General features: G+C 35.6%; 1 protein-coding gene across 1 annotated transcript in view; it reads left to right on the top strand.

Moving 5' to 3' along the window:
- LOC150103723 (U4/U6 small nuclear ribonucleoprotein Prp4-like) overlaps positions 1 to 24,926 on the top strand; it is a 112,601-nt gene that overhangs the window by 5,755 nt on the left and 81,920 nt on the right. The window contains exons 2-3 of the mRNA XM_090397062.1: positions 3,698 to 3,970; positions 8,313 to 8,386. Coding sequence (XP_090253188.1) covers positions 3,766 to 3,970; positions 8,313 to 8,386 — 279 coding nt within the window. The 5' untranslated portion in view covers positions 3,698 to 3,765. The remainder of the gene's footprint in view (positions 1 to 3,697; positions 3,971 to 8,312; positions 8,387 to 24,926) is intronic.

The following is a 24,926-nucleotide window of genomic DNA, read 5'->3' as shown; positions in this document are numbered from 1 at the left end:
AATACTGGTTGGGTGGTTAAAGTCAGTAAAACAAATATCACCTCTTCAAAAACAGATACAGTCACAACTGTAGGGGAAAAAAAAGCTACTATGAGAAATGTGGGTACCAAGAACTAAACACCTCTGGTCTGCTGTCATGGAAATTCCTAGGTCTGGCTTCCACTAATAAGACTTCAGTAAAGGTCCCAACTTTTTTTTTTATTTTTTTTAATATCTGATCCACACATGAAAGGCCATGAGACCTATAGCACATTAATGCCATGTATGAGTAAGAGGAATAGAAGAAAGGATTCTGTTCACAATTTGCATGAACATTTGAAGATCATAATCTTTGGGGAAGGCAGAATTGGGAGAGACTGCTTCAAAGAACAGAAGTAGATGGGATGAAGGAGGAGGCAGTGAAATTGGTTTGGTGAGTTTCAAGATGGACTGTAAAAGGGTGTTGGTTAGCAGTGGTTCTTGTTTTAATGATTTTGGAGGAGAATGGAGGAATAATAGCAGCCAATTCAGCAGAGCACTGTCTATGAAAGTATCTGTAGAAGAGGCACAAGGCAGAAACTAAATATGTGAGAGAGGGATTGAAGTGGATTATGAGAGAGGAATCATTAATTAGCCAGATCACCCTCTTCTGGATAGAAATGAGCAATCTTAGAGAGGATTTTGGTGCATCACCTGAAATATGGGAGCAGTATTTCATAGTTAGGTGGATTTAGGCTTTGTATAGAGTTAGCATCTGTGAAGATGTGAAGTAGCTTATGTGAAAAAAAGGATTTTTGGCGGCTGCAGAAGCTATAGTTGAATGTGGTTGTGGAAGTCAGGAAAAATTGGAGGAGCAGGTTAGTAAGAAGCGAACTCTGATTATGTTTGGATATCTCAGTATTCCTGAAGATAAGGGAAGGATGTAGTCTCTTTCCTGCGAGAGATCAGACAGGATTGAGTTTTGATAGCACTGAAGTTTACAACGTTGTCCTTTCCCCACTGGGATATAGCTAGGGGATCTGAGTTCAGGTCCCTGGTCATGGTAGATCTTGAGGATTCTAATACTTGAGCACTAACAGGTTTGTCGAATGAAAAGGAGGAATGGAGTGTACTGTTGTCAGCAAAGCTATGGATAGGACTGGAAGTATGTGAGAGAGCAGATCATTTATATACAAGAGAAAGAGAATGGGTGAAAGAACAGACCCCTGGAGTACATTTGCATTGGTGGGGAAATCTGAGGAGAATAAGCTGTCCACCATGACACATAGTGAGCAACCAGTGAGAAAGTTGGTAACCCAGTTGCAGAATCTGGATTGCAGACCATAGGATTCCCAGTTTGGTGAGTAAGCCCCACCAAACCCAATGCCAAATGTCTTTGAAATGTTGAGGGCAACTTCGTGAGTTTCTCCAAATTTCTCCATGGCTTGAGTCCAGAGGTGGGTGGTGGAAGAAGATCATCTGTAGATCATGAATGGTGGAATCCATCCTGCTGGTCACTGATTAGTTTGTGTGACTCTAGTTTGTTCAAATGTTGGTTATTTATAGCCTTCTCCATAATTTTAGAGAGAACAGAGGTGAAGCAATTGGACTGCAGTTTGTTGGTTGACTTTTATCAGCTCTCTTTGGGATGGGTTGGATGTGGACCTGCTTCCATGTTTTAGGGTAGATGCCAGTTGAATAGGCCACCAATTTTGGTGTTAGTTCTGGGAAACAGTTTTTTAACACAGTAGGTGGGCTAGCATCAGGACCAGATGCCTTGTTTGTGTCCAGATTATTAAGGATTTTTTGGATTTCTGTTTGTCAAAAGACTATGGGTGACATGAAGGGAGCAAAAAAAATTTCCAGCTTTTTGAATCCATCTCTCCAACAGAAAGATCTGGTCTATATTGGTGGAAAAAAGAGCCTCCAGATTCCTCCACAACAGTCTCCCACGTTGTGGCTCTGTGTTATCCCCTTTACTCTTTAACATCTACGTGTCCGACTTACCACATACCAGCTCAAGCAAATATGTGTGCACTGATGACCTAGTTACACAAATCTACCTCCTTGCCAACCTGGAATCAACCTTGAACACAGACCTGAACATCCTGGAAGAGTACTTCAAGCAGTGGTACCTGAAGCCAAATTTAATAAAAACTATCCACAGTATTCCACTTGAACAATGCAGAGGCAAGTCGATATCTCTCTTTTTGTGGCAAAATGGTAGAACATGAGCCTCACCGAGGATCATGTTCTACCAGCTATCTAGTGATCATTGCCTCACAAACATTGAACATATCCAGTGAACATTGTCCCCACGAAATATACGGAGAAGACAAGTCTCGATTAAAGAATTTAATAAAGTAATGCACAACCCACTCCTGCCCCTTCACCAGACTTATAAATTCACCTAGTCTTCACCTAAAATCAAGAAACCCTTTTTGGTCCATGGACTCTTCACCTGCCTTACCATCAACATCTGGCATGAGGAGAGATCACTGATCCAACAGTCTTCCAACAAATGGCTTCCTGGTTGAAGATCTCTGTGCTCCACAGCCTGGTTTTGCTTTTCCTAGGAAGACTTGATCATCTATCAACAGGATCAGAACTAACCAGGACAGATGTGGCTACCTACTACATAAATGGAGACTGTCAGACCATGCTTATTGTGATTGTTCCCCCATGGCTCAGACGATTACTCAAATTATGAATGACTGCCCAAGGCACCAATTTCATGGTGGTGTCCTCGAGGACATCCACGAGATGATGGATGACGCCCTGGATTGGCTTTCTAGACTGGATATTGACATGTAGCTGCTTGGTATTCCTTTTGCCATAAGAATAAATAAATCATTCTGTTTTTAGCAGCAAAAAATGATTTATCTTAATAATTTTTCTTCTCTTTCCATTAGACTATAAATGGGAATGTTTTATTATTATTATTGACACCTCCAGGGAGTCCAAGACTCATCGAGGGAGGGCACCTACTCTACAACTCTCCGTCTTCACCACTCAACCTCATCCACCAATCGCATCCTCTACACCAACGCCATCTACTGTCCATCACTAGTATTGGCAAAAACTTTTATTGGGCTTGTAATGATGACAATTTTTACCTGAGGAATTTAATAAAATTCAGTATTAAAAATCACTGTTAAACTTTTTCATTTCATTTCATTTGAACAATTTTAATGGCAAAATAAGGCAAACCAGAATTATGCTAAAAGTACATATAAGGATCACAAATTTAAAAACACATTGCTGAAATTGTGAGAACAGTATACTAAATACAGAGGTCATTGACTTGTAAAAGTAAGAAGATTATAGTTTCATTGTATAAGGCCCTTGATTGAACCACTATTTGTGGTTCAATCAAGTCTTTCAAAAGGATGAAAAGATATTGGAAATGGCTCCATGTATAAGGAAGGTGTGAGCAAAAGATTGAGAAGCCGGATTTTTGAATGGAGAGTGGTGAATGATTGGAATGCCTGAGAGTGTGTCTGGAGAGAATTTGGATGTATTTAAGGCATAGAATGATTAGTTATGTGCATGACAGAGGGATCTCTCGCCGTGAATCTTTGACTTCATTGAAGCCTGGAGGTATAATAATAATGAATTAGTGTCATTTTGCAATAATGTTGCAAAATGCACCTTTTATGATTGTTTGCAATACTTTCTTTCTTGTTATCTATTAAAACTTATATATGCATATTAAATTATTATTTTTATACCATTATAGCTTTCTCATCAAAACAAACATTTATAAGGACTAGTTTTGTAGAAATTTAAAAAGATACATATATCATAATGTCAGATGATGAGGATATCCGATATGTGAAAAGACAAAAGATTCTTCATTATGGTAGTCTAGAAGAACAGGAGCGTCTTAAACTTGCAGAAAAAGAAAAAAAGATTGCTGAAAATGAAGATGATGATGCAGAGGGAAGTGATGAAGATGAAAATAGTGCTATTAAAGCTGCTATGGCAGCAGGAAACATCAATATATCTGAAGGTAATTAGATTACTATATATTTATTTAAAACTGTTCTTTATTAATTATATGTATTTGTTTACAGCTGTGATATTTATGACACTGGTCATTATAATGCACAAGAAGCAAATATGATGCAGCAATTCTAAATCATTCCAGACAGTAATCTAGAATAAGTTTCTGATGAAATTAATAATGAATCATCATCATGATTCATTATTAATGTGAGAAGTAATAAAAGACACGAATCAGTACAAATGTTAAAATTTAATTAAACTAATTATTACAGAAAAATTGCCAAATTAAGTTATGATATGGTAATAACAACTTTGAATTTCCTAGAGTTTGAAAATTTTAAAATCATGATCTTTTATTGAAAGCAGGCACCTTAGTTATGCTCTGACTGCAGTCAGTTTTGAAACCTGCATTTTTGCTTATGATCTCATGAAAGGTTAGTAATATAATAAATTGATATTTTTACAACTAAAACAACATGTAGGATAATTGAATTAGCCATTATTAGTACATACCAGAACAATAAAACCAACTAACACCTATAATCTAGTGACTTCATGGCTTTTTCTGAATAGGAGAAATTAAGAAAGCAGTCGATGTTAAAACATAAAGATTACTACCCTGTTCAATGATTGTAGCATTTGAGTTGCTTTCAGGCCAATCTAAACTATTTGCAGGTCTCCTTCAATCTAAACTACTGGAGATCTCCTTTAGTGATCTGAGAAGGCTACAAACATCCAGCTATTTATAGGATACATGTTCATTGTTTCAAAATAGTATGTATGTAAGGTGTCATGTTTGTTGACAAGACAGAAACTATGTTGACAAGAAAACTATGACTTATGTGGAAATAATTTTAATAGATGTAAAATTTTCACTTTAGTATCCAAGAGGCATCTTCTGTGCATTGACAATGGAACACAATTAAAATGCAAATAACAGAAGTATTTAAAAAAGTACCACCATAGCATAAATAGGACAGCAACTGGTCAACAAATTCGTAATTAAAAAAATAAATAAATAAAAATTAAAAATATATATATATATGAACATACAATTATAATAGGACAGTAATCAGGAATTTACAGAAGATTGTTACAACAATATTTCCCATTAAGGAGATAACAAAAGGCCATCAGATCTGTTTAAATTTGGGTGATGTAGAAAGTCCTCACAGCTTCCACCACTCAATTTTCCTGGTGTGTACCAGATCACTTTCTCCTGTGGCTTGTTTTACTTCAGGCAGTCTGGTAGATCTGCAACCGTCTGCCATTAGGAACATAAATCTTACATCCAGTATTATAAACCTGAGCAGTCTGGCCTGCCTGAATGTGCTATCTTGACCACCCATAGGGTACTTTCTAAAAGAAATTAAACTTTTACACAAAAGTTTAATAGAAGAATACCAAAATAGAAAATAGAATAGAAAATAAGAGAATACCAAAGGTCATTATAGATTCATTAAGAACTGTGAGACCTTTCTACACCACCTGAATTTAAACAGATATGATGACCTTTGGTATTCTCTTTATGGAAAATATTGTTCCTAATTATTGTCTTATTATAACTGTATAATAATATACCCCCCTTGTATATATGTGTTCATATATACAAGGGGGGGTCTGGAAAGTTCTGATAAACACTGAGAACAAAAATGATTAATTTTATATCTTCTTGTATATTCTGAAAGAAAAAGAACAAATTATCACACTTTGATGAAACATGGGGGGATTAAAGGGTTTTAAGGTATGTTCTTTCTTGTGGTTATATGAATTGCTTTAATATCATTTTTGCTCTAGGTGTTTATCAGAACTTTCCAGACCCCCTCTCATGTGTGTGTGTGTATATATATATTATATATATATATATTATTATTATTATTATTATTTTTAAAATTAGAAATTTGTTGACCATTTGCTGTACTACTTATGCTATGGTAGCTCTTTTTAATATACTTCTGTTATTTGCATTTTAATCATGTTCTATTGTCAGTGTTGAAAAATGCTGTAGACACTAAGGTGAAAATTTTACATCTATAAAAATTATTTCCACATAAGTGATAGGTTTCATCTTTAATTTATATATGTCATGTTCCTGTGGTGTAGCCTGCATAGGATAGATAAGCCAAAGTTTTGAATTGAGAAAAATAAGATGATGATGTAGACTACAAATTAGAGTGAGCCTAGACTGGCCTAGCTCACCGTACTTTAGCTACTAATCACATGGTTAGCAAGGATAAAGTTACCATGCCCTGTGTAAGATAACCTTTTTCCTTGACAGATTAAAGAATCTATGGTAGTTTTTAACTGATGTGGCTTTTTCAACAGAAACCAAGTCTTTTTTTTTTTTTTTAATCTTTTGTCGTTTGTCGGTTATTACAAACTATTTATGTTCTGAAGATGTGGATTAGAAAACCAGCAAATTAGCAGCAGCTAAAAAAAATCTAATCTTGTTTTGTACCTTGAGGGTTGTAAATTATGCTGCAGAATATCAAATGAATAACTGCCAACACTTAAGCTCATCTGCTTAGCACTTATTGAACTATTTGTTTTTATAATAATAAACATTTAACTTCCTTTAATTATTATTATTATTTTTTAAGTTGGATTTGTAAACCCTTAAGAAAAATCCTGTATAGTACTTATCACATCTGTTAGGCATAACAGATACAAGTGTGAACTGTGCTGTTCACATAGATTATGTGAATACAGGCAAACCTCACTTAACATGATTAATTAATCCATCAATTAATGCACGCTAAGTGAAATCACATTAAGCGAATGCAATAAACAATAGGAATAATATTAATTCATCCATCAGTTAGTGTAAATTTGGAAGAAAAAAAAATTACAGTATAAGCTATTATATTAGAGGATAAAATCATCAAAGTTAATAAAAATCAATTGCTTAAATTTTTATTTAATGTCTAAACATTTGATTGAGCTACTTTTTTACAAAAAAATTAAGTAAAGATATTTGAATCGTGCTTGGCTTTTTCATCTTGTCATGCAATTTGCGATAGCTGATGAATGCTTTATCAAGATTTCAGCGAATTTCAAAGCTTTGTTCCATATCAGGATCAGCATTAAACAAAATTTCCTTAGCATGCTCAATGTGATTGAAAACTAGCTCAAGTTCTTTCGCAGTTAGCTTCTTAGTCGTAACATTCTCTTCTTGTTCGCACTCATTATTTTCTTCTTCATATGCATACTGTTCTTCTAGTTGAAGGAGATCATTCTTGCTTAACTGTTCTAAATGGGAATTGAGCAAGTTTCTCACATCTTCATTATCCAGTTCATTAAATCCACATATTTTTCCAATTGTAGTGATTTCTTCAAAATATTAGATCTTGGATTTTGCACACGATAAACTAACATAGGCTTGAGTTTAAAGTCGTCTTCTGCATTGCCTCCTAATAAGAGCATAAGATGATCTTTAGATACTTTGTATTCTGGTTGAGATGCTTCAGTTTTAGCTAGGAAAGTGTTTGTTGCCATACGCTTCCAAAAGATACCAATTTCGTCAACGTTGAATATTTGCCAATTGTCATAATCACCCTCCTGAATTATCCTTTGCAATTCTTTACAAAACTTGGCCACAGAATCTTTATCAGCACTAGCAGATTCCCCAGTTATTCTTACGTTATGCAGTCCAGTTTGATTTTTTAAACAGTCAAACCATCCTAAACTTGCAATAAAGCTTTCACATTCCTCTTGAAATTTGGTCTCTTTCAATGAGGTAAAAATATAGAGAGCTTTTGCCTGAATATTCTCTGTACTAAAAGATATTTTTTTTGGTTATAATCCTCAATACACAGTGATAGAAGATGCTCCATCTCAATCAGTAAATGGCTTCTATTTCGGGTGATCTGCATGCTTAAAGAAGTAGTAGCAACTTTTCCTTGTTCTTTGTATTCTTTGCTCTTATTTAATATAGTCTTAACTGTAGACTCGCTGTATCCCAGGTCTCGCACAATCATTGTATTACTAGTGCTACTTTCATGTCTCTTAATGACTTCCAGCTTTTCTGCTCGCTACAGATTGGCGAAAAAAAATTTTGCATAACATAAAAAATTGTGTTAACTGATTAATCACTTGCATAAAGTGGGAAATGGTATCATTTCACTCAATCGCGCATATCGAATTTGCGTTAAGCGTGGTTTTCTTGTATATTATATATAGTATCAAATAATGTTTACATGAATTATGATTAACTATTTAAAGATAATGTCCAAGCTTAGGGTTTACATTTAAAAAAAAATTGTTGTGTTGCAGTTAGCAAAGGCAAATTTGTTTATTTAGTTATCCATGTTAGTGCTGGTGAAAATTATAAATTTTTGTTTTTGCAGAATATATGGATATTGAAGATGAAGTTAATAAAGATAAACAGCTTCTTTTGGAAGAATTTGAAAGAAGGAAGAAGGTAAGTTACTTTCTAAGAAATGAAATCACGATAGGGATATGTAGTGCTTTTTGGAGTGGAGCCTCCATAGCTCAATCAGTATCAAAGATGCCCATTGGTTGGAAAGACCTGAGTTTAAATTATGTCTAGAATGCAAAGAACTTTTATAAGAACTTTTCAACTAAAGGTACTGTATGCTCACAGATGCGTGACCCTTCGACACTTCTGTGCATGTCAAAAGAAGGAGAATCCATTCCGATATTAGGGTAAATGTGTTTCGTGGGATGAGCGTTTATTATTGTACGTTGAAAAATTAGCTTTTCTTTTATGAAAATTCTAGTTCTTAAAGTGGTAAACTATTTTGCTTGTACAACAATTGGAAAATTTATGTATAAAGCACATGACTTCGCATGTTGGTGGCTAATTCATACATCCTTTATTTCTTTCATCCCTTCAGCATAAATTGACTATTCTTGGCACAAAGCCAAGGTCAGTTCTACGAAGTGTGGGTGTACAATAAGTTAGCTTGTCTCATACAGAGGTGGCAGGATTTTTCCTCCCAGAAACTCAAGTTTTCCATCTTACTGAATACATTGGCCTCATAGCCTTAGTTGAATTGACTGTAATTCCATTTAACAACAGTGGCATTCTGAAGCTAGAATTGGAATGATTATGTTCAAGATTTTGTTTTGATGTTATTTTTCTGGTAGAGTCTCTAAATTATAACTATGCTGGATCCCAAAATTTCACTTCTGTGTGTTTTGTCTACAGAACTTAGTATTCATTTGTATAAATCAGGGTTGTGCTCCCAAAATTAAGCAAGTCTATAATTATGAAATTTTGTTTTGTGTCCCAAATACAATGTGGTGTTCAAACGGTAGAAACCAGTATTGTGAATAGGTAGAAACTTGAAAAGAAAAGAAAATAGCCGGACAAACACATGCAAAACAGGATCATCATCAAATTCCTCTTAAGGGGCATACAGGATACTATTAATGAATGCTTACATCATTACTAACTTCCCATTCTAATTTTCATTCCAAATAAATCTGTTATTTGTTAAAGTTCAGTATTATCAGATCTTATATTCACTCCTGAGTGGCAGGATTTGTGGAAGACTACTGGCAAATCTCAGACAGAGTTTTGGTGGTAAAGATGAAAGTAAAACCAAGAAATATTCTACTTATTCAGATATATTTACCTACTTGTGATTATGAGGATGAGAAAGTAGTGAGAGTTTATGGCGATATAGAACAGGGTTTGAAATGTAAAGAAACAAAAGATATAATTATAATACAGGGCGATATGAATGCAAAAATCAGAAGAGGAAGCTATTGTTGGGCTATATGGATTGGGAGTGAGAAATGAAAGAGGAGATATGCTGTTGGATTTCTGTAGAAAACATGATTTAGCAATCATGAACACTTGGTTTAAGAAACATCCAAGAAGATTGTATACATGGAAAGCCCCAGGGGAGGATATAAATAGTAGAAGAAATCAGATAGATTATGTTTTGATAAACAAAAAATATAGAAACATTGTAAAATATGTGACAACATATCCAGGAGCAGACTGTGATACAGTCATATATTGTTGTCAACTAAGATGAGGATTTATCTAAAAAAGGTAACTGCAGGGAAACGGAACAAATCATGGAACATGGAGCGGCTGAAGATACCAAGTACGATGAATGAATTTGCAAAGAAAGTAAAGGAAGACATGAATGAGAGAAATATACAAGAAATTCACGATGTAAGTTAAAAATGGAAGATTCTGAAGGAAAGCATAATTACTGCTACAGAATTACATTTAGCCAAAAAAGAAGAGGAAAGGGAGAAAAGAATGAAACCATGGATGATGGACAATATTTTGAGGAAAATAACACAAAGAAGAAAGTTAGTTAATAGTAAAACAGAGGGGAGAAAAAAGCAGTATAAAGACTTGAGTAGGGAGATACAAAGAGAGATGAGAAGGAAAAAGGAAGAGTGGTTAGATGAAATAAGTAAAGATACAATAGCAAAGGCAGAAAGAAATGACATAAAAGGTGTTTATAGAAACATTAATATGATGACAGGAAGGAGAAAGATGCAAAGGACTGGAGCAATCAAGAATGAAAGAGGTGAAATTCTGATAGAAAAAGAGAAGATATTACAGAGATGGGAAGAATATGTAAGTAAACTTTATGAAGACAGAGAAAGAGGAGAAAATCAAATGAAAGAGCATAGTGGGCAGAGGCTGTACATCATGAGGGAGGAATTGAATCTAGCAATTCAAAAGATGAAAGAAGGAAAATGCCCTGGAATAGATGGTGTACAGATAGAGCTTACAAGGAATATAGGTGAAAAAGGTATGGAATTGTTATGGCAAATTATTAACGGAATTTATGAGGGACAAGAATTACCAGAGGAGTTTAGAAGATCAATTTTTATCCCCATTCCAAAAAAGATGAGAGTTTTAGACTGTAACAATTTTAGAACAATAAGTCTTATAACTCACACAGCAAAAATTCTGGCACAAATAATTTTAGAGAGAAGTAAGAATAAAATAGAAAAATAAATGAATGAGGAGCAGTTTGGATTCCGAACCCAACAGAGGAACTAGAGAGGCCATAACTTGTATAAGAATTATTGGGGAGAAAACACTAAACCATAGTGGAAAGTTGTTTTTGGGATTTCTAGATTTTGAAAAGGCATTTGATATAGTGAAACATAAATGGGTTTTTGACATTCTAGAAAATATTGATATTGACTCTTATGACTTGGAAATTTTAAAGAGATTATATTGGACAACCTTTATAGTGAACAGATACTTAGAGAGGTACTTGAGGATATAGAAGAAGGAATAAAAATAAATGGAAGAATCATTAATAACTTAAGATATGTGGATGATGTAGTGGAGATGGCAGAAAGTGAAAATGGATTACAACAAATTATTCAAAGAATTGAATACTCTTGTAAAGAGTACAGACTAAGGATTAACACAAAGAAGACCAAGATAATGATAATGGGCAGAAAAATAGGAGATAATGTAATGATAAGATGTGGAAGAAAGATTTTAGAATACGTGGATAGATTTCAATATTTAGTTAGCTGAATCTCAAAGAAAGGAACTTCAGAGTTGGACATTAGAAATAGAATAGGCAAAGCTAAATCGGCATTTATGGAAAGAAGAGAATTTTAATAAACAAGAATATTAAAATAGGTGTTAGAATTGGAATAGTTAAAGCAACAGTTTGGAGTATTGCGAGTTATGGAAGTGAGTCATGGACACTCAGAAAGAGAGATATGGAAAGAATTAATGCATTGGAAATGTGGTGTTATAGAAAGATGAAAAAGATTAGCTATACAGAGAGAATATCAAATCAAGAAGTTTTAAGAAGAGTTGGGAGGGAAAGAACACTGCTCAAGAATATTATGCAAAGAAAGACCAGATTTGCAGGACATCTTCTGAGAGGTTCTTCGGGACACCTGACAAGAACTATATTACAAGGAAAAGTTGAGGGGAAGAGAAGACGTGGAAGACCAACTAGAGAGTAGTTCAATGACATCGTGGAAGACTGGTTTAAGAATGATGGAGGCGACAGACAGAGAGAAATGGAGAAGAGCTGCAATCCTCTTGCTAGAGGATGCTACTGGACGACAATATTCACTCCCAGAAACTAAGGCATTTCTAACTGCATCAATCCACCCAGATCTTGGTTTCTCTCTGGGTCTTTTGCTTGCCATCCTAGCATAAAACTTGTTTTGCTAATCTATTCTCTGCATTCTTGTTAAGTTATTATACCCTTGAAATTACCTCTGGTCATGTATTCCTGAATGCAAATAGTGTCAGCTTTCTTCCTAATATCTTGATTTTTGATGCAATTCTGCCATTAATGATCAGTCTGTTGATTCTAATTTTTTTTTTTTTTTTTTCAGAACTCTCATTTCTGTGATCCCTAGTCTTGGATGAAGTGTTTTTCTAACCCAGTGCTCAAACCCATAAGTTAAAATTTGTTCGAACACCTTCTTGTATATAGTGAGTTGATGTTTTGACAAATTTCTGTCTTACTCCTTATAAATTTATTCAATTGATTTCCCACAGTAGTAGCTTTTACTTATTTTGTCGTCTATTTCCATATTTATTTTTTCATCTTCAATAAAAACTGAAAAATGATTGAATAGCTGAAATATTTTACTTGTTCTATAGGTTCTCCATTTAGGATGCTGATGTTTTCATTCAATGTTCCTGCCTATTTTCATGCCAGATTTGTTACTGCAGTTATTCATTAGTTAAGAAGCCTTACAGACCTTTACTCGATTTATTTAAGAGTGTAACATCATCCAGATAAAGTAAAAGCTGAGATTAACAATTCCATTTTTGTTATTAGGTTTAATGCTGCTTTCCTTCGTATGATGTGATCCATGTTGGTGCTGAATAAAAATGGATTTAGTGTGTATTCTTATCTTACATCTGATGTTACATCATCTACCCATATTACTCACCTTCAGTTTAACTGCTGACTCCTTATTTTAAATCTCTGTATACTCTTGTGTGCTGAACCAGTATGAAGACATCATTATCAACAATAAACAATCATGACTTTTTCTTAATTTCTTATGTAATTTTTGTGTGCATCTTTGGAACATGATAATGGCTAGTTCACATTCAGAAAGAAATCTTGCAGATTTTTGGCTAAAACATGTTACGAATGTGATGGAATTTAGTGGAAAGGCTAACATGTTACGAATGTGATGGAATTTAGTGGAAAGGCTAACATGATCCAATCAGATGGTCTAGCTATATTAGCTAAGGTTTTGATAACACTATACTACTGGAAGGTGTGGTGGTGGTGTGATAGCTGATGGATGTACCTTTCACTAACATTAGGTTTCTGTAGAGAGAAAGGGATAAACAATCCATTGGGAAGCAGGATGATTATAGTGTCAAGAGGATAAACAGTTATTTTCCTTTTATGACAAAATGGATACTTGGATGTTGGCTGTTGAGGTGCTAAAAATATTCCTTTCATGTGGCCAGATGGAGAATACGTTGTCAGCATAGCATAGCCATATTGTGGGTTTGAGAGGGGCAGTATTTAGAGTGGTGTTTTCAGAATGTCTCATGAAAAGATTGGTGGTGAGGGGGAGAAGAACCCATGACTGTTCCTTCATTCTATTTGTAGGTTTTCTCAATCATGTAAAATAACCAGAGTGCATAGTAAAAATGAATAAGGCAGACATGTTGGGGGTTGGAAGTATGAATGATTTTTGCTGTTTCTCTTGGGGGGGGGGTATATTGGTGAATAAGGAAACTATATCAAAACTGAACATGATTTCCATATCTTTGAGTATAAGGCACTAGAGAAGAATACCTGCAAATTAGAACATGCAGTTAGATTATGTCTGTACACGAATACTAGGAGTATCAGAAACAAAGGGGTAGAGTTTGTTGACATACTAACTGGTATTGAGTGTAAAGGGTACAGTATTTTTTGGAAGGATAGGAGGGGATGCTGCTAATGATATCGGATGACTTGAAGCCAGTTAGTGTTGAGACCAGACCTATTATTATAGTACTACTACTACTAACAGTATTTCATGTGGCAGTGAGTTTGAAGCCATCTGGTATGAGGTGGAATCTAACATGATCAATTACATAGTGGGGTGTTGTTACAGACCTGGTGGATCAGTTACTAGTGATAAAGAAATGCATCACCAAATAGAAAAGATGAGCACAAAATGAGTAATCATAATGGGTGACTTTAATTATCCAAATATTGATTGGGTAGCAATAGAAACTCATGAGAAGAATGAAAATGCATTTATTGAGCTGTTGCGGGACAACTTCCTCAAGCAACATGTGGCAGAAGGAACTTGAGGTCAAAGAGTGTTAGATTTGATTATAGTATCATAGGGCATTTAGGTTAAAGATGTAACTATTCTGCCTCAAGTTGGTGACAGCGATCATACAGTACTTGGGAAGTGACTAAGTTTATGAATGTTCCATTCAGAAAAGTTTACATGCTGAAGTACAAAGCAGGAAATTATGACTAACTGAGGAGTAAACTGATTTCATTGGAATGGGATCAGATGCTGGATTGGAAGAATATCGACAGTGCATAGCAAACATTTAAACAATACTTAAATGATGCGATATCAGAATGTGTCCTGAGAGTTTGAAGAATAAATAGGGTAGGAGTCAAATGTGTGTAATCTTAAGCAAGAGTTGAACAAGAGATTCATAAGAAAAGAATGACGTGGAAGGAATACTGTGTGCATAAGGATGATGTCTGTTATAAGCAGCAGGCTAGAATAGTCACAAGTGTTGTACAGAAAGCAAAGTCTGAGTATGAAAAGAAACTGGCTCTGCTTGCTAAAGACAACCCACAAGAATTCTATCAATATGATGCAAGTAAAAGAAAGAATGAATATGAAAGAATAACTTATAAATGCAGATGACATGAGGGTTACAGATGCAAAAGAGGTTGTTCAACTAATGAGTGCCCATTTTGTTAAAAGCTATCAACTGGTGTATGCAATATTGAGCTCACTGCTACCTCTTCATTGGATGAAACTCAGGTGTATGAGGATGAGGTATTAGAGCTGTTGCACAAACTGAATAAGAATTCAGCAATACAGACTGATGGGTATCAGCACGTGTGCTAAAAGAGTGTTCAGCTGAACTGGCTATTTCTTTGCCCAGGCTGTTTAATATGAGTCTCAACACATGGAAGATTCCACAGGAATGGAAAGAATGTATGGTAATTCCATTGCACAAAGGTGGTGCTATTGGCCAATTAATATCTCAGAAGTGATGATGAAGATTTTGGAAAAATTGGTTAGGACTCGCATTCAGAAATGGGTTGACAGTGAATCTCTACTTTGCAATGAACAAAATGTGTTTACTAAGGGAAGGTCATGTTTTAGCAACTTGCTCACATTCTATAACGATGTTACCATTGAACTAGACAAGGGGAATGGATACACCATGATACTTTTGGATTTTGCTAATGCTTTTGACAGAATACAGCATTGTAGACTGTTGCATGAATTGGAGAATATGGGTTTGGGTTATACAATATTAGCATGGATGGCTGACTGATAAGTATCAAAAAGTGGTATACAGGGGATGTGAGTCTGCAATATTTGAGGTAACCAGTGGTGTACCACAAGGATCAGTACTTAGTCCACTGTTATTCAATCTGTTAATTAATGACATTAATGATATTGGGAAGGATTTGACAAGTGGCATACACCTATTTGCTGATGATGCAAAGATAGGTAGGGTAATTAGGAACGCTGCAGACATGCAGTACTTGCAGAATGATTTGAATAGGTTGGAATTGTGGGTATGGGAAAATGGATGTCAGTAAATGTGAAGTCATTGACTTCAGTGTTATTATATATCCAATGCCATATTATATTTTTGGAATTATGCTAGAAGAAACCGACGAGGCTAGGGATCTTGGAGTGTTAGCAGATAGGAAGTTGAAGTTCAGGGGACATGTAGCAAATATTGCAAATACAACTCAAAAGATAATTGCAATGCTGAAACGAATGTTCACATGTAAAGATAAGGATGTCATTTTGCCTCTTTACAAGGCCTAGATAAGATCTCACTTGGACTATTGTGTGCAAGTCTGGTCTCCTGGTTTCTGTTGTGATTCTGATATATTGGAGAGAGTGTTAAAAATTATATCAGGATTGTGGAATAGTGATTATGAAGAGAGATTGAGAATTTGTAGACTGGACACTAGAATAGCCATTGAGGAAAGGAGGGCATCCTTGGAAGCTGAGAATGAATGCCGCTAAGAAGGGAGTGAGGGGTAGATTTTTCTCTCATAGGGTGGTGCGTGATTGGAATGGATTGCCATTGGATGTTGTGAGTGAATTCAAGAATAAGTGTGATAGATGGTGCGTGTAGTATGTGACCTCCCTTGATGAGTCCCTGACTCACTGGAAGTCTCTCTTAATAGTAATAATAATATCTGACAAGCAAGATTTGAAGAGCACAAAGTTTTTAACATGGGAAGACGTGTGGTCTGTAATGAGAAAGAGCTCTTGAACTAAGTGTTTTGTCTGCTGTGGATCTCAAGGGTGTGTTCATATTTCTAAACTGAACATTTACACAGCCAACCACTAGAAAAAATATAAAATGTATTAAAAATATCCAATATGTTTTCATCCGTTGTAGCATGGACATCATCAGGGAGAAAAGAGAAGATTGGTATGTATATTCACAACACACAAATCATGCACTATTAGAGTTCAAAGCAACCACTGGAATAGCCATTAAGTATGTTGATCACATAGCTTTGAATGATTCTCTCTCTAATATATTTGATGCTTCAGCACAGAAAGCATTAAAAAAAGTGAAAGTCCCTGCCACATCCAAAAATTTGATGACTTAACCAGAAAGATAAATAAGCCTCAAATACCTCTGGAAGTATTGTAATTAACCAGTTGTCCTTTCAACTCAAGAAAGAAGCTATCAATACCTTCAGTCTCAGCCATAACTCCAAAGGAAATACCTAGTCTACTGATTACGGCAAACATAGAATGAAGCATCTACAGCCGTCCCCACCCCCTCTTACCTCTCCATGCACACACTTTGCCAATGTTTTAAAATTTGTAAAGACTGAAAAGAAATTTAGCTTTTGCATAACACAGCACTTAAAAAGCTACCTAAAATCAGAATATTTTCATCATAAAAGGAGATAAGGGTAATGATATGGTTGTATTTGATTGCTTTGAATATGATAAAAAAAAAAAAAAAATGTTGATCTTGCTTAGAGCTACATACCACCTAATTGACACAGACTCTACCCAAACAAACAAACAAACAAAAAAAGCTCTCAACAGTTATTAAATTATATTGTATCTTGGCTTCTTGAAACTATCCAAAAACTTAAACCATATAATGTTAGACCTCCACAGATTTATAGGTCACCTAAAATACACAAACAGAATAATATACCCTGAGATCCATAATAGACAGTATTGGTTTTCCTACTTATTAAATTGGCCAATGACTTAGCCCAAGAACTTCTCATTACAGGTCACATAACATTATATCATTATTCTGTTATACTGCTTTACCAGTCCATGATCTTGCCAGTCTTCTCTTACGATCATTATACCTCTCCCACTTTGTTCAAGGTTACCTCATCTACACCATTTCTCCTCACACCTCAACTGCTATTCCATACTGTTATCCCTGCTAGGACTATTCTCATTTCTCCATTGGTTACTCTCATTTACTGCCTTACTCTTATGAATTCTATCATTTTTTTCTACCATAATCATTCTCTCATCCATTTATCCAACTTTCCTTTTCCAGTTCCAGTGCTTATCCACTCACATTATCCTTCCTCTGTCCATTCTTTCTTTTTCAAAGCATCATTATAAATGTCAAATACCAAATTCATTCAAATGCAGCCCATCTATTTAAAATCATTCCAACTTGTCTTCAGATTTGCTCCATACTTTGTATTTGACACTCCTCCTCCTCCTCTCTTATCCATTTTGGCCAGCATGCCATGAATTTCATTATCTGCACAACACTACTAATTGCATCAAGCCACCCATATCTTTTCTATCCTGCCACCTCAAAGCAAATACTAATTTTGCTAACTGCATCAGAGATTTTGTTTTGCTGTGCATTATTGAATGCTAATAACATCGGGTATCTCTCCTAATATTTTCAGTTTAATATGGTTCTGTCACTGCTCCTTGCAGAGAGAGATCCGATCTTATGTGGTGATTTGTGTATTACTGAAGGTAAGGGAAATGTGAGCTGAGATTCTTTTTCAAGAGAAGAGACAAGACTGTTTTGGTGGCACTGAACATGACCAGATTGAAGGATAGTACACAGATCAATGTTTAAGGCACTTGTCGATGATTTTGAAGCTTGTGATATATGTGCACTGCATCATCAAATTCCTGACATGTACCCTCAATATGTCTATACATATTGAGGGTACAATTAGGATATGTATTCCTGATTGCATGCTGTTGAATGTTTTTTTACCGCTGTGCTGTCACTGCTTGTCTCATTTCGCAATTTTTCAAAGTAATTACTCCATACATCAAGGATATCTTTTTCCCCAGTTTTCATGACACCTTTATCATCTTTAATTCCTTTTGCAGCACTCTTTCCTCCATTTTTGAGCTTTTTCAACAACCTCCAGAATATTTTACCACCTTTCTGATATTTATTTTCTATGTTCTTACCAAAGTTTCCATGACTTTTGTTTAGCTAGTTTTACAATGTTTAGCTTTCTTACATTTGTCTCTATATTCTCTAAGAGCACAAGCTGACCTATTTACCAGGAACTTTCGATATGCTTTTTTCTTTTATTTCTTGTGTCCATCATGGAGTTCTGATTTTTCTATCCTTGCAGTCAACCTTACCCCATGCCTCTCTGGCTGAATCAATCAATGTTTTCTTCAGGCTTTGCCACTGACTCTCCAAGGTTTGGTTCCTGTTCTCTAACTCTTATTTTCTCTTGAATAATGCTTGTGTATTTTAATCTATAGTTTATATCTGAGAGCTGCTCAACTTTTATCATCATCATCAAATTCCTGCCATGTACCTTCAAGGGGTGTACAGGATATGATAGTACTACATGAAAAAAATTACATCATTATTAATTTCCTATCTACAATTTTGTTCCAAATCAGTCTGTTACTTGTCAAGACTCCAACATTATCAGATCTTATATTTCTATCGTCTAAAGCACTTTGTACCGTATCAATCCACCTATATCTTGGTCTTCCTCTGGGTCATTTTCCTGCCAACCTGGCAGAAAACACTTGTTTTGCTAATCTTTCCTCGCCCATTCTGTTTAAGTGACCATACCACATGAGATTAGCTCTGCTAACGCATTCCTGGATGCTGACAATGTCAAGTTCTTTCCTAATATCCTCGTTTTTAATATGATATTGCCATTGATGCCATCTGTTCATGCCTATAATCTTTGTAAGGACTCTCATATCTGTGGTCTCTAGTCTTTGGTCAAGTGTTTTACTTCTGACCCAGCTCTCAGATCCATAAGTTAAAACTGGTTTGAACACTGTCTTGTATACAACTAATTTCTCTCTTATTCCATATAAATTTATTCAATTGACTTCCCACCATACCAGCTTTGCTGATTCTGTTGTCTATTTCTATATTTAATTTACCATCTTCAGTAAAAATCGTGCCTAAATAGCTGAAATGTTTTACTTGTTCCACAGGTTCTCCATTCACAACACAGTTGACATTTTCAATGATTCTGCCTATTTTCATTGTCTTTGTCTTTTTATTGCTGACCTTCATACCATATCTATTACAACAGCTATTCAATTTAGTCAGAGAATCTTGCATACTTGTAGCAGATTTATTTAGAAGTATAACATCATCTGCATAAAGCAAAGAGCTGACATTAACATCTCCAATTTTGATATCATGTTTAATACCACTTTCCTTCATAATGTGATCCATATAGATAATGAATAACAGAGGGGATAATGTACATCCTTGTCTCACACCAGATTTAACATTAAACCATCTTCCTGTACTTCCTTCAATTCTAACTGCTGACTTACAACTCAAATAAAGACTAAGTATTGCTTGATATAATGCCCCATTGACACCATATAACTGCAGCGTATTGAATAGCTTCTCTCTTGGCACCTTGTCATATGCCTTTTCCAGATCAACAAAACTTAAATACAGATCTTTGTTATATTCCCATGCTTTCTCGACTATTTGTCGTAAAGTGAAGATCTGATCCTGACAGCCTCTATTTGGCCTGAATCCAGTTTGTTCTTCACCAAGCTTTTCTTCCACAATTCTTCTCAACCATTTCTCAAGTATACTTGCATAGATCTTGCCAGGAACACTCAGTAGGGAAATACCTCTGTAATTCTCACATTCAGTTTTATTTCCCTTTTTATATATTGGTACTATGAGAGCTCTACTCCAATCATCGGGAATTCGTCCCTCTGTCCAGGCTTTCTGAACTATGCAGTGCAGCCACTGTAAGACTCATATACCACCATACTTCAGCATTTCTGGTCGAATATCATCTACTCCTGTTGCCTTTCCACATTTCAAGCCTTTGATGGCTTTTTCTACTTCAAGTATGGATATGTATTCCTGACTGCATGCCTGGTCAGTGTTTTTTACCACTGTGCTGTCATCACTGCTTGTTTTATGTAGCAGTTTTTCAAAGTAATTACTCCATACTTCAAGGATATCTTTTTCTCCCGTTTTCATGTCACCTTTATCAGTTTTAGTCTACAGCACTCTTTCCTCCATTCTTAAGCTTCTTCAACAACCTACAGAATATTTTGCCACCTTCTTGATATTTATTTTCTATATTCTTGCCAAAGTCCTCCCATGACTTTTGTTTAGCTAGTTTCACACAGTGTTTAGCATTCTTGCATTTGTCTCTATATTCTCTAAGAGCACAAGCTGACTTATTTGACAGGAATTTTTGATATGCTTTCTTCTTTTCCTTCACTGCCTCTTTAACTTCCTGTGTCCACCAGGGAGTTCTGATTTTTTTATCCTTACAGACAACCTCACCACATGCCTCTCTGGCAGAATCAATCAATGTTTTCTTCAGAGTTTGCCACTGAATCTCCAAAGTTTGATTCCTGTTCTCAAACTCTTTCATTTTTTCTTCAATAATCTTTGTGTATTTTAGTCTATGGTTCACATCTGAGAGCTGCTCAACTTTTATTCGCTTTAAAACTTTCTTACATGTTATTCTTTTCAATATTAAATTCAATTTTATCCTGCTCAAGACTAAATAGTGATCACTTCCAATTTCAAATCCTCTGTACACACTGTTGTCCTGCACCAGGGAGAAAACATCACTATCAACAATAACATAGTCAATGAGACTTTTCTTATTCCTAGTCTCTTCTCTCCATGTGAATTTGTGCACATTTTTATGTTTGAACATAGTGTTAGTAATAACCAGTCCATGTCCTGAGCAGAAATCCAACAGATATTTGCCATTATTATTAGCTTTGCTCTTTTCTCCAAATTTTCCCAAAATATTTTTGTATATCTGACAATCATTTCCTACTCTGCTATTTAGATCCCCAACAAGGACCAACTTTTCATTTTTCATTGTGTCAGTTGCTTTTTCTAAAGCCTCAAAAAACTCCTCCACTTCTACCTTAGTAGAACCTTCTGTTGTACCATAGGCACAAATAAGTCTCATTGTCCAGTTCCCCATTTTCATATTTGCCCACATTACTCTACTTGAGACTGACTGCCATTCAGGAAGATTAGCCTCGTATTTTGTGTTGAATACTATGGCTACTCCTTCTTTTCCTTGATTGTCATTGCCTGAATATAACATTTTGTATTTATTGCTCAGAAAGATCTCACCAGTTTTGATCTTTTTTGTTTCAGTCACCCCTATTATGTCGATCTGGTACTTATCTAATTCCTCAGCTAGCTGCATTTCTTTGCCATTCAGGCTTCTTACATTGATAGTACCGATCTTTAACTCTGGTGATGTTGAGTTGGGGTTTGTTTTCAGATTTGTTCCAGTAGCTGACTTTTCACTGTTCGCCCTGGTTCCTTGGCGAAAACAACGGGGGCCTTGTTTAACCGAGCGAAGCCCCAGCCGGCATGAAATTCTGTCATGTTGTACCATCATTTTTTTTTTCTTTAAAACTTTCTTACGTGTTCTTCTTTTCAATATGAAATTCAGTTTTATTGTGTTCAAGACTACTTCCAATTTCAAATCCTCTGTACACTCTAGTGTCCTGCACTAGTGAGAAAACATCACTATCAACAATAACATAGTCATTTCTTATTCTTCACCTCTTCTCTCCATGTGAATTTGTGTACATTTTTATGTTGGAACATTGTGTTAGTAATAACCAGTCCATGTCCCGAGCATAAATTTTCCCAAAATATTTCTGTCTGACAATCATTTCCTGCTATTTAGATCTCCAACAAGGACCAACTTTTCCTGTTTAATTGTGTCAGTTGCTTTCTCTAAAGCCTCAAAAATTTCCTCCACTTCTACCTTAGTAGAACCTTCTGCAGGACCATAGGCACAAATAAGCCTTATTGTCCAGTTCCCGATTCTGATATTTGCCCACATCACTCTACTTTATATTGCCTGCCATTCAAGAAGATTAGCCTTGTATTTTGTGTTGAATACTATAGTTACTCCTTTTCCCTGATCGTTATTGCCTGAATATAACGTTTTGTATTTATTGCTTAGAAAGATCTCACCAGATTTTGTCTTTTTTGTTTCACTCAGTATAAACCTTTGGTCGGAAAGACCTGGGTTCGATTCCCATCCATGATGTGAGGAACCTTTATCTGGTCTCTTTCTACTAAAGGTGAGTTAGCCAGTCTCATATAGAGTTTTTTCACCCAGAAACTCAGGTTTTTCGTCCCTCAGAACAGCCAAACCAGCCCCATGAACATACATGGATTACAGTCATGAATACTTATGACAATATGTGGAAGAGATAGGGTCCTCACCACATGTCGTTACGCCCATAGTTAACCATGACTCACATCATGGTAGTCAACTTCCTAGTTAGGAGACAGCACATAAATGGAATGGATTATGTCGATCTGGTACTTATCTAATTCCTCAGCTAGCTCCATTTCTTTGCCATTCAGGCTTCTTGTGTTGATAGTGCCGATCTTTAACTCTGGTGATTTTGAGTTGGGATGTATTTCAGGATTTGTTCCAGTATCTGACTTCGCTCTTTGCCCACTGCATGGGTTGTCAAACAAGTATGATGAATGGAGAATACTGCCATCGACAGAGCTATGGATAGGATTAGTGGTGATTGTGAGTAAGTCATTTATGTACAAGATAAAGAGGGTAAGTGATAGGACAGAGCCTTGAGGCATTACAGCATTGGTGGCGAAGCTCAAAGACACACAGCCATCTACCATGACTTGCTGAGTATGACCAAAGAAAAAGCTGGCTCCCAGTTATAGAGGGTGGTCGAGAGACCAAAGGATGGCTATTGTTTATCAGGACTCAATGCCAGACACAGCTGAAAGCTTCCAAAATGCCAAGAGTGATAGCTCAAGTTTCTCTGAACTTTTCCATGGCACATGTCCTGTGATTGATGATGATGTAAGCTATGATGTCAGCTGTGGATCTTGAATTACAGAATCCATGCTGGTGATTATGTTTAAATGGAGCCTCTAAGTAGTGAAGAAGTTGGCTGTTGATGACTCTCTCCATTATTTTGTAGAGGACAGAGGTGATGGCAGTTGGTTGGTAGTTTAACGAGAGACTTCTATTGCCCTTTTTTGGAATAGGATGTATATGAGATTGCCTCCACTCACTGGGATAAGTACTAACTTTCTATAATAGATTTAGAGATGATGCAGGACAGGTGTTAGCTGAGGAGCACAATATATTGGAGAACAGTTGGAGAGAGGCCGCCAGAATCAGAGTTTTGAGTATCCAACTTATTTAGTAGTTTTTCTGATGTCTTTTTTGTTGAAGAACTACTTAGAAGCATATAATGCTTCTATTCTGGTGTGGTAGGATGATTTCCCTTGGTCATCTATGCAGGAATTCAAGGAAAAGATGATTGCAGGAGGTCAGCCCTATCTTTTGGTGAAGAAGAGGGATTGCCTCTGTATACATTTAAGCATTTTCAGGAAGATTTTGGGATCATCACCCCAGATATGAGAACAGTTTTCTGTGTTTTGGTGGATTTGGCATTTATAAAATGTATTATGAGATTTGCAGAAGAGAAGTATTGTTTAGTACAAAAAAAGAGTACCAAGCTTTTTGGAGTGTGAAGAGGCTGTGGATATTATGTGTTGGTCTGGACACATTGTCATAATTTCTTCTTACCAGGTGTGAAAGTCAACACAGGAACAGAAAATTGATCTGTTAATTAGTGAAATGTTATCAAAAGTGCTGAAAAATGATTTCTGATTGGTATGAAAATGAGAAGTAAACAAAAGGCAGAATATAGCCCATTCCAACATCAGATGTGGGATTTAGCCTTAGTTGGAAAATTGGATGATATGAAACCTGCTAATTATTACTTTTACTGCTATTGCTGCTATGATCTCTCAGTTATTCAGTCACATTGGAAATTGATTTGCTAGTCAAGTAACTGTGGATATGATTAATTAGATGGTGCTATTCCAGTTTTTCTCTAATCCATTCAAGTGCTAGTTAAGGATAATTGAGGATTGGATAATTGAAATATCACTGTAATACTAAAAACTGTTTAGTAGTAATGTTGAACTACGAAGAAAACAATACTACTAGTAAGTAATAATTATGATTTTATGGTTATGATTATATCACGAACAATCATTATTTAAATTAAGGGGATATTAAATCCCACATTATTTCAAAGCCGAATAAGAAACTCAAAGATATAAATCTAATCTAAGAGTTTCATGCTGAATATAGAAACTATATAAAGTTCGCGAGTCCAAGCGTAAGCCAACACCTGGTAGTGCAATGCCAGGCCAATGCTTTGAATGCTTATTCGGTTTTGAAATAATGTGGGATTTAATATCCCCTTAATTTAAATAATTTTTACGCCGCCGAATTGAAGCCTCT

The sequence above is a fragment of the Typopeltis vanoorti genome, chromosome 8 (assembly GCF_054136105.1).
Source record: "Typopeltis vanoorti isolate ZY-2024b chromosome 8, IOZ_Tvanoo_1.0, whole genome shotgun sequence".
Lineage (NCBI taxonomy): Eukaryota > Metazoa > Arthropoda > Arachnida > Uropygi > Thelyphonidae > Typopeltis > Typopeltis vanoorti.
The sequence above is the reverse complement of the archived record's forward strand: the minus strand, read 5'-3'. Positions and strand labels throughout refer to the sequence as shown.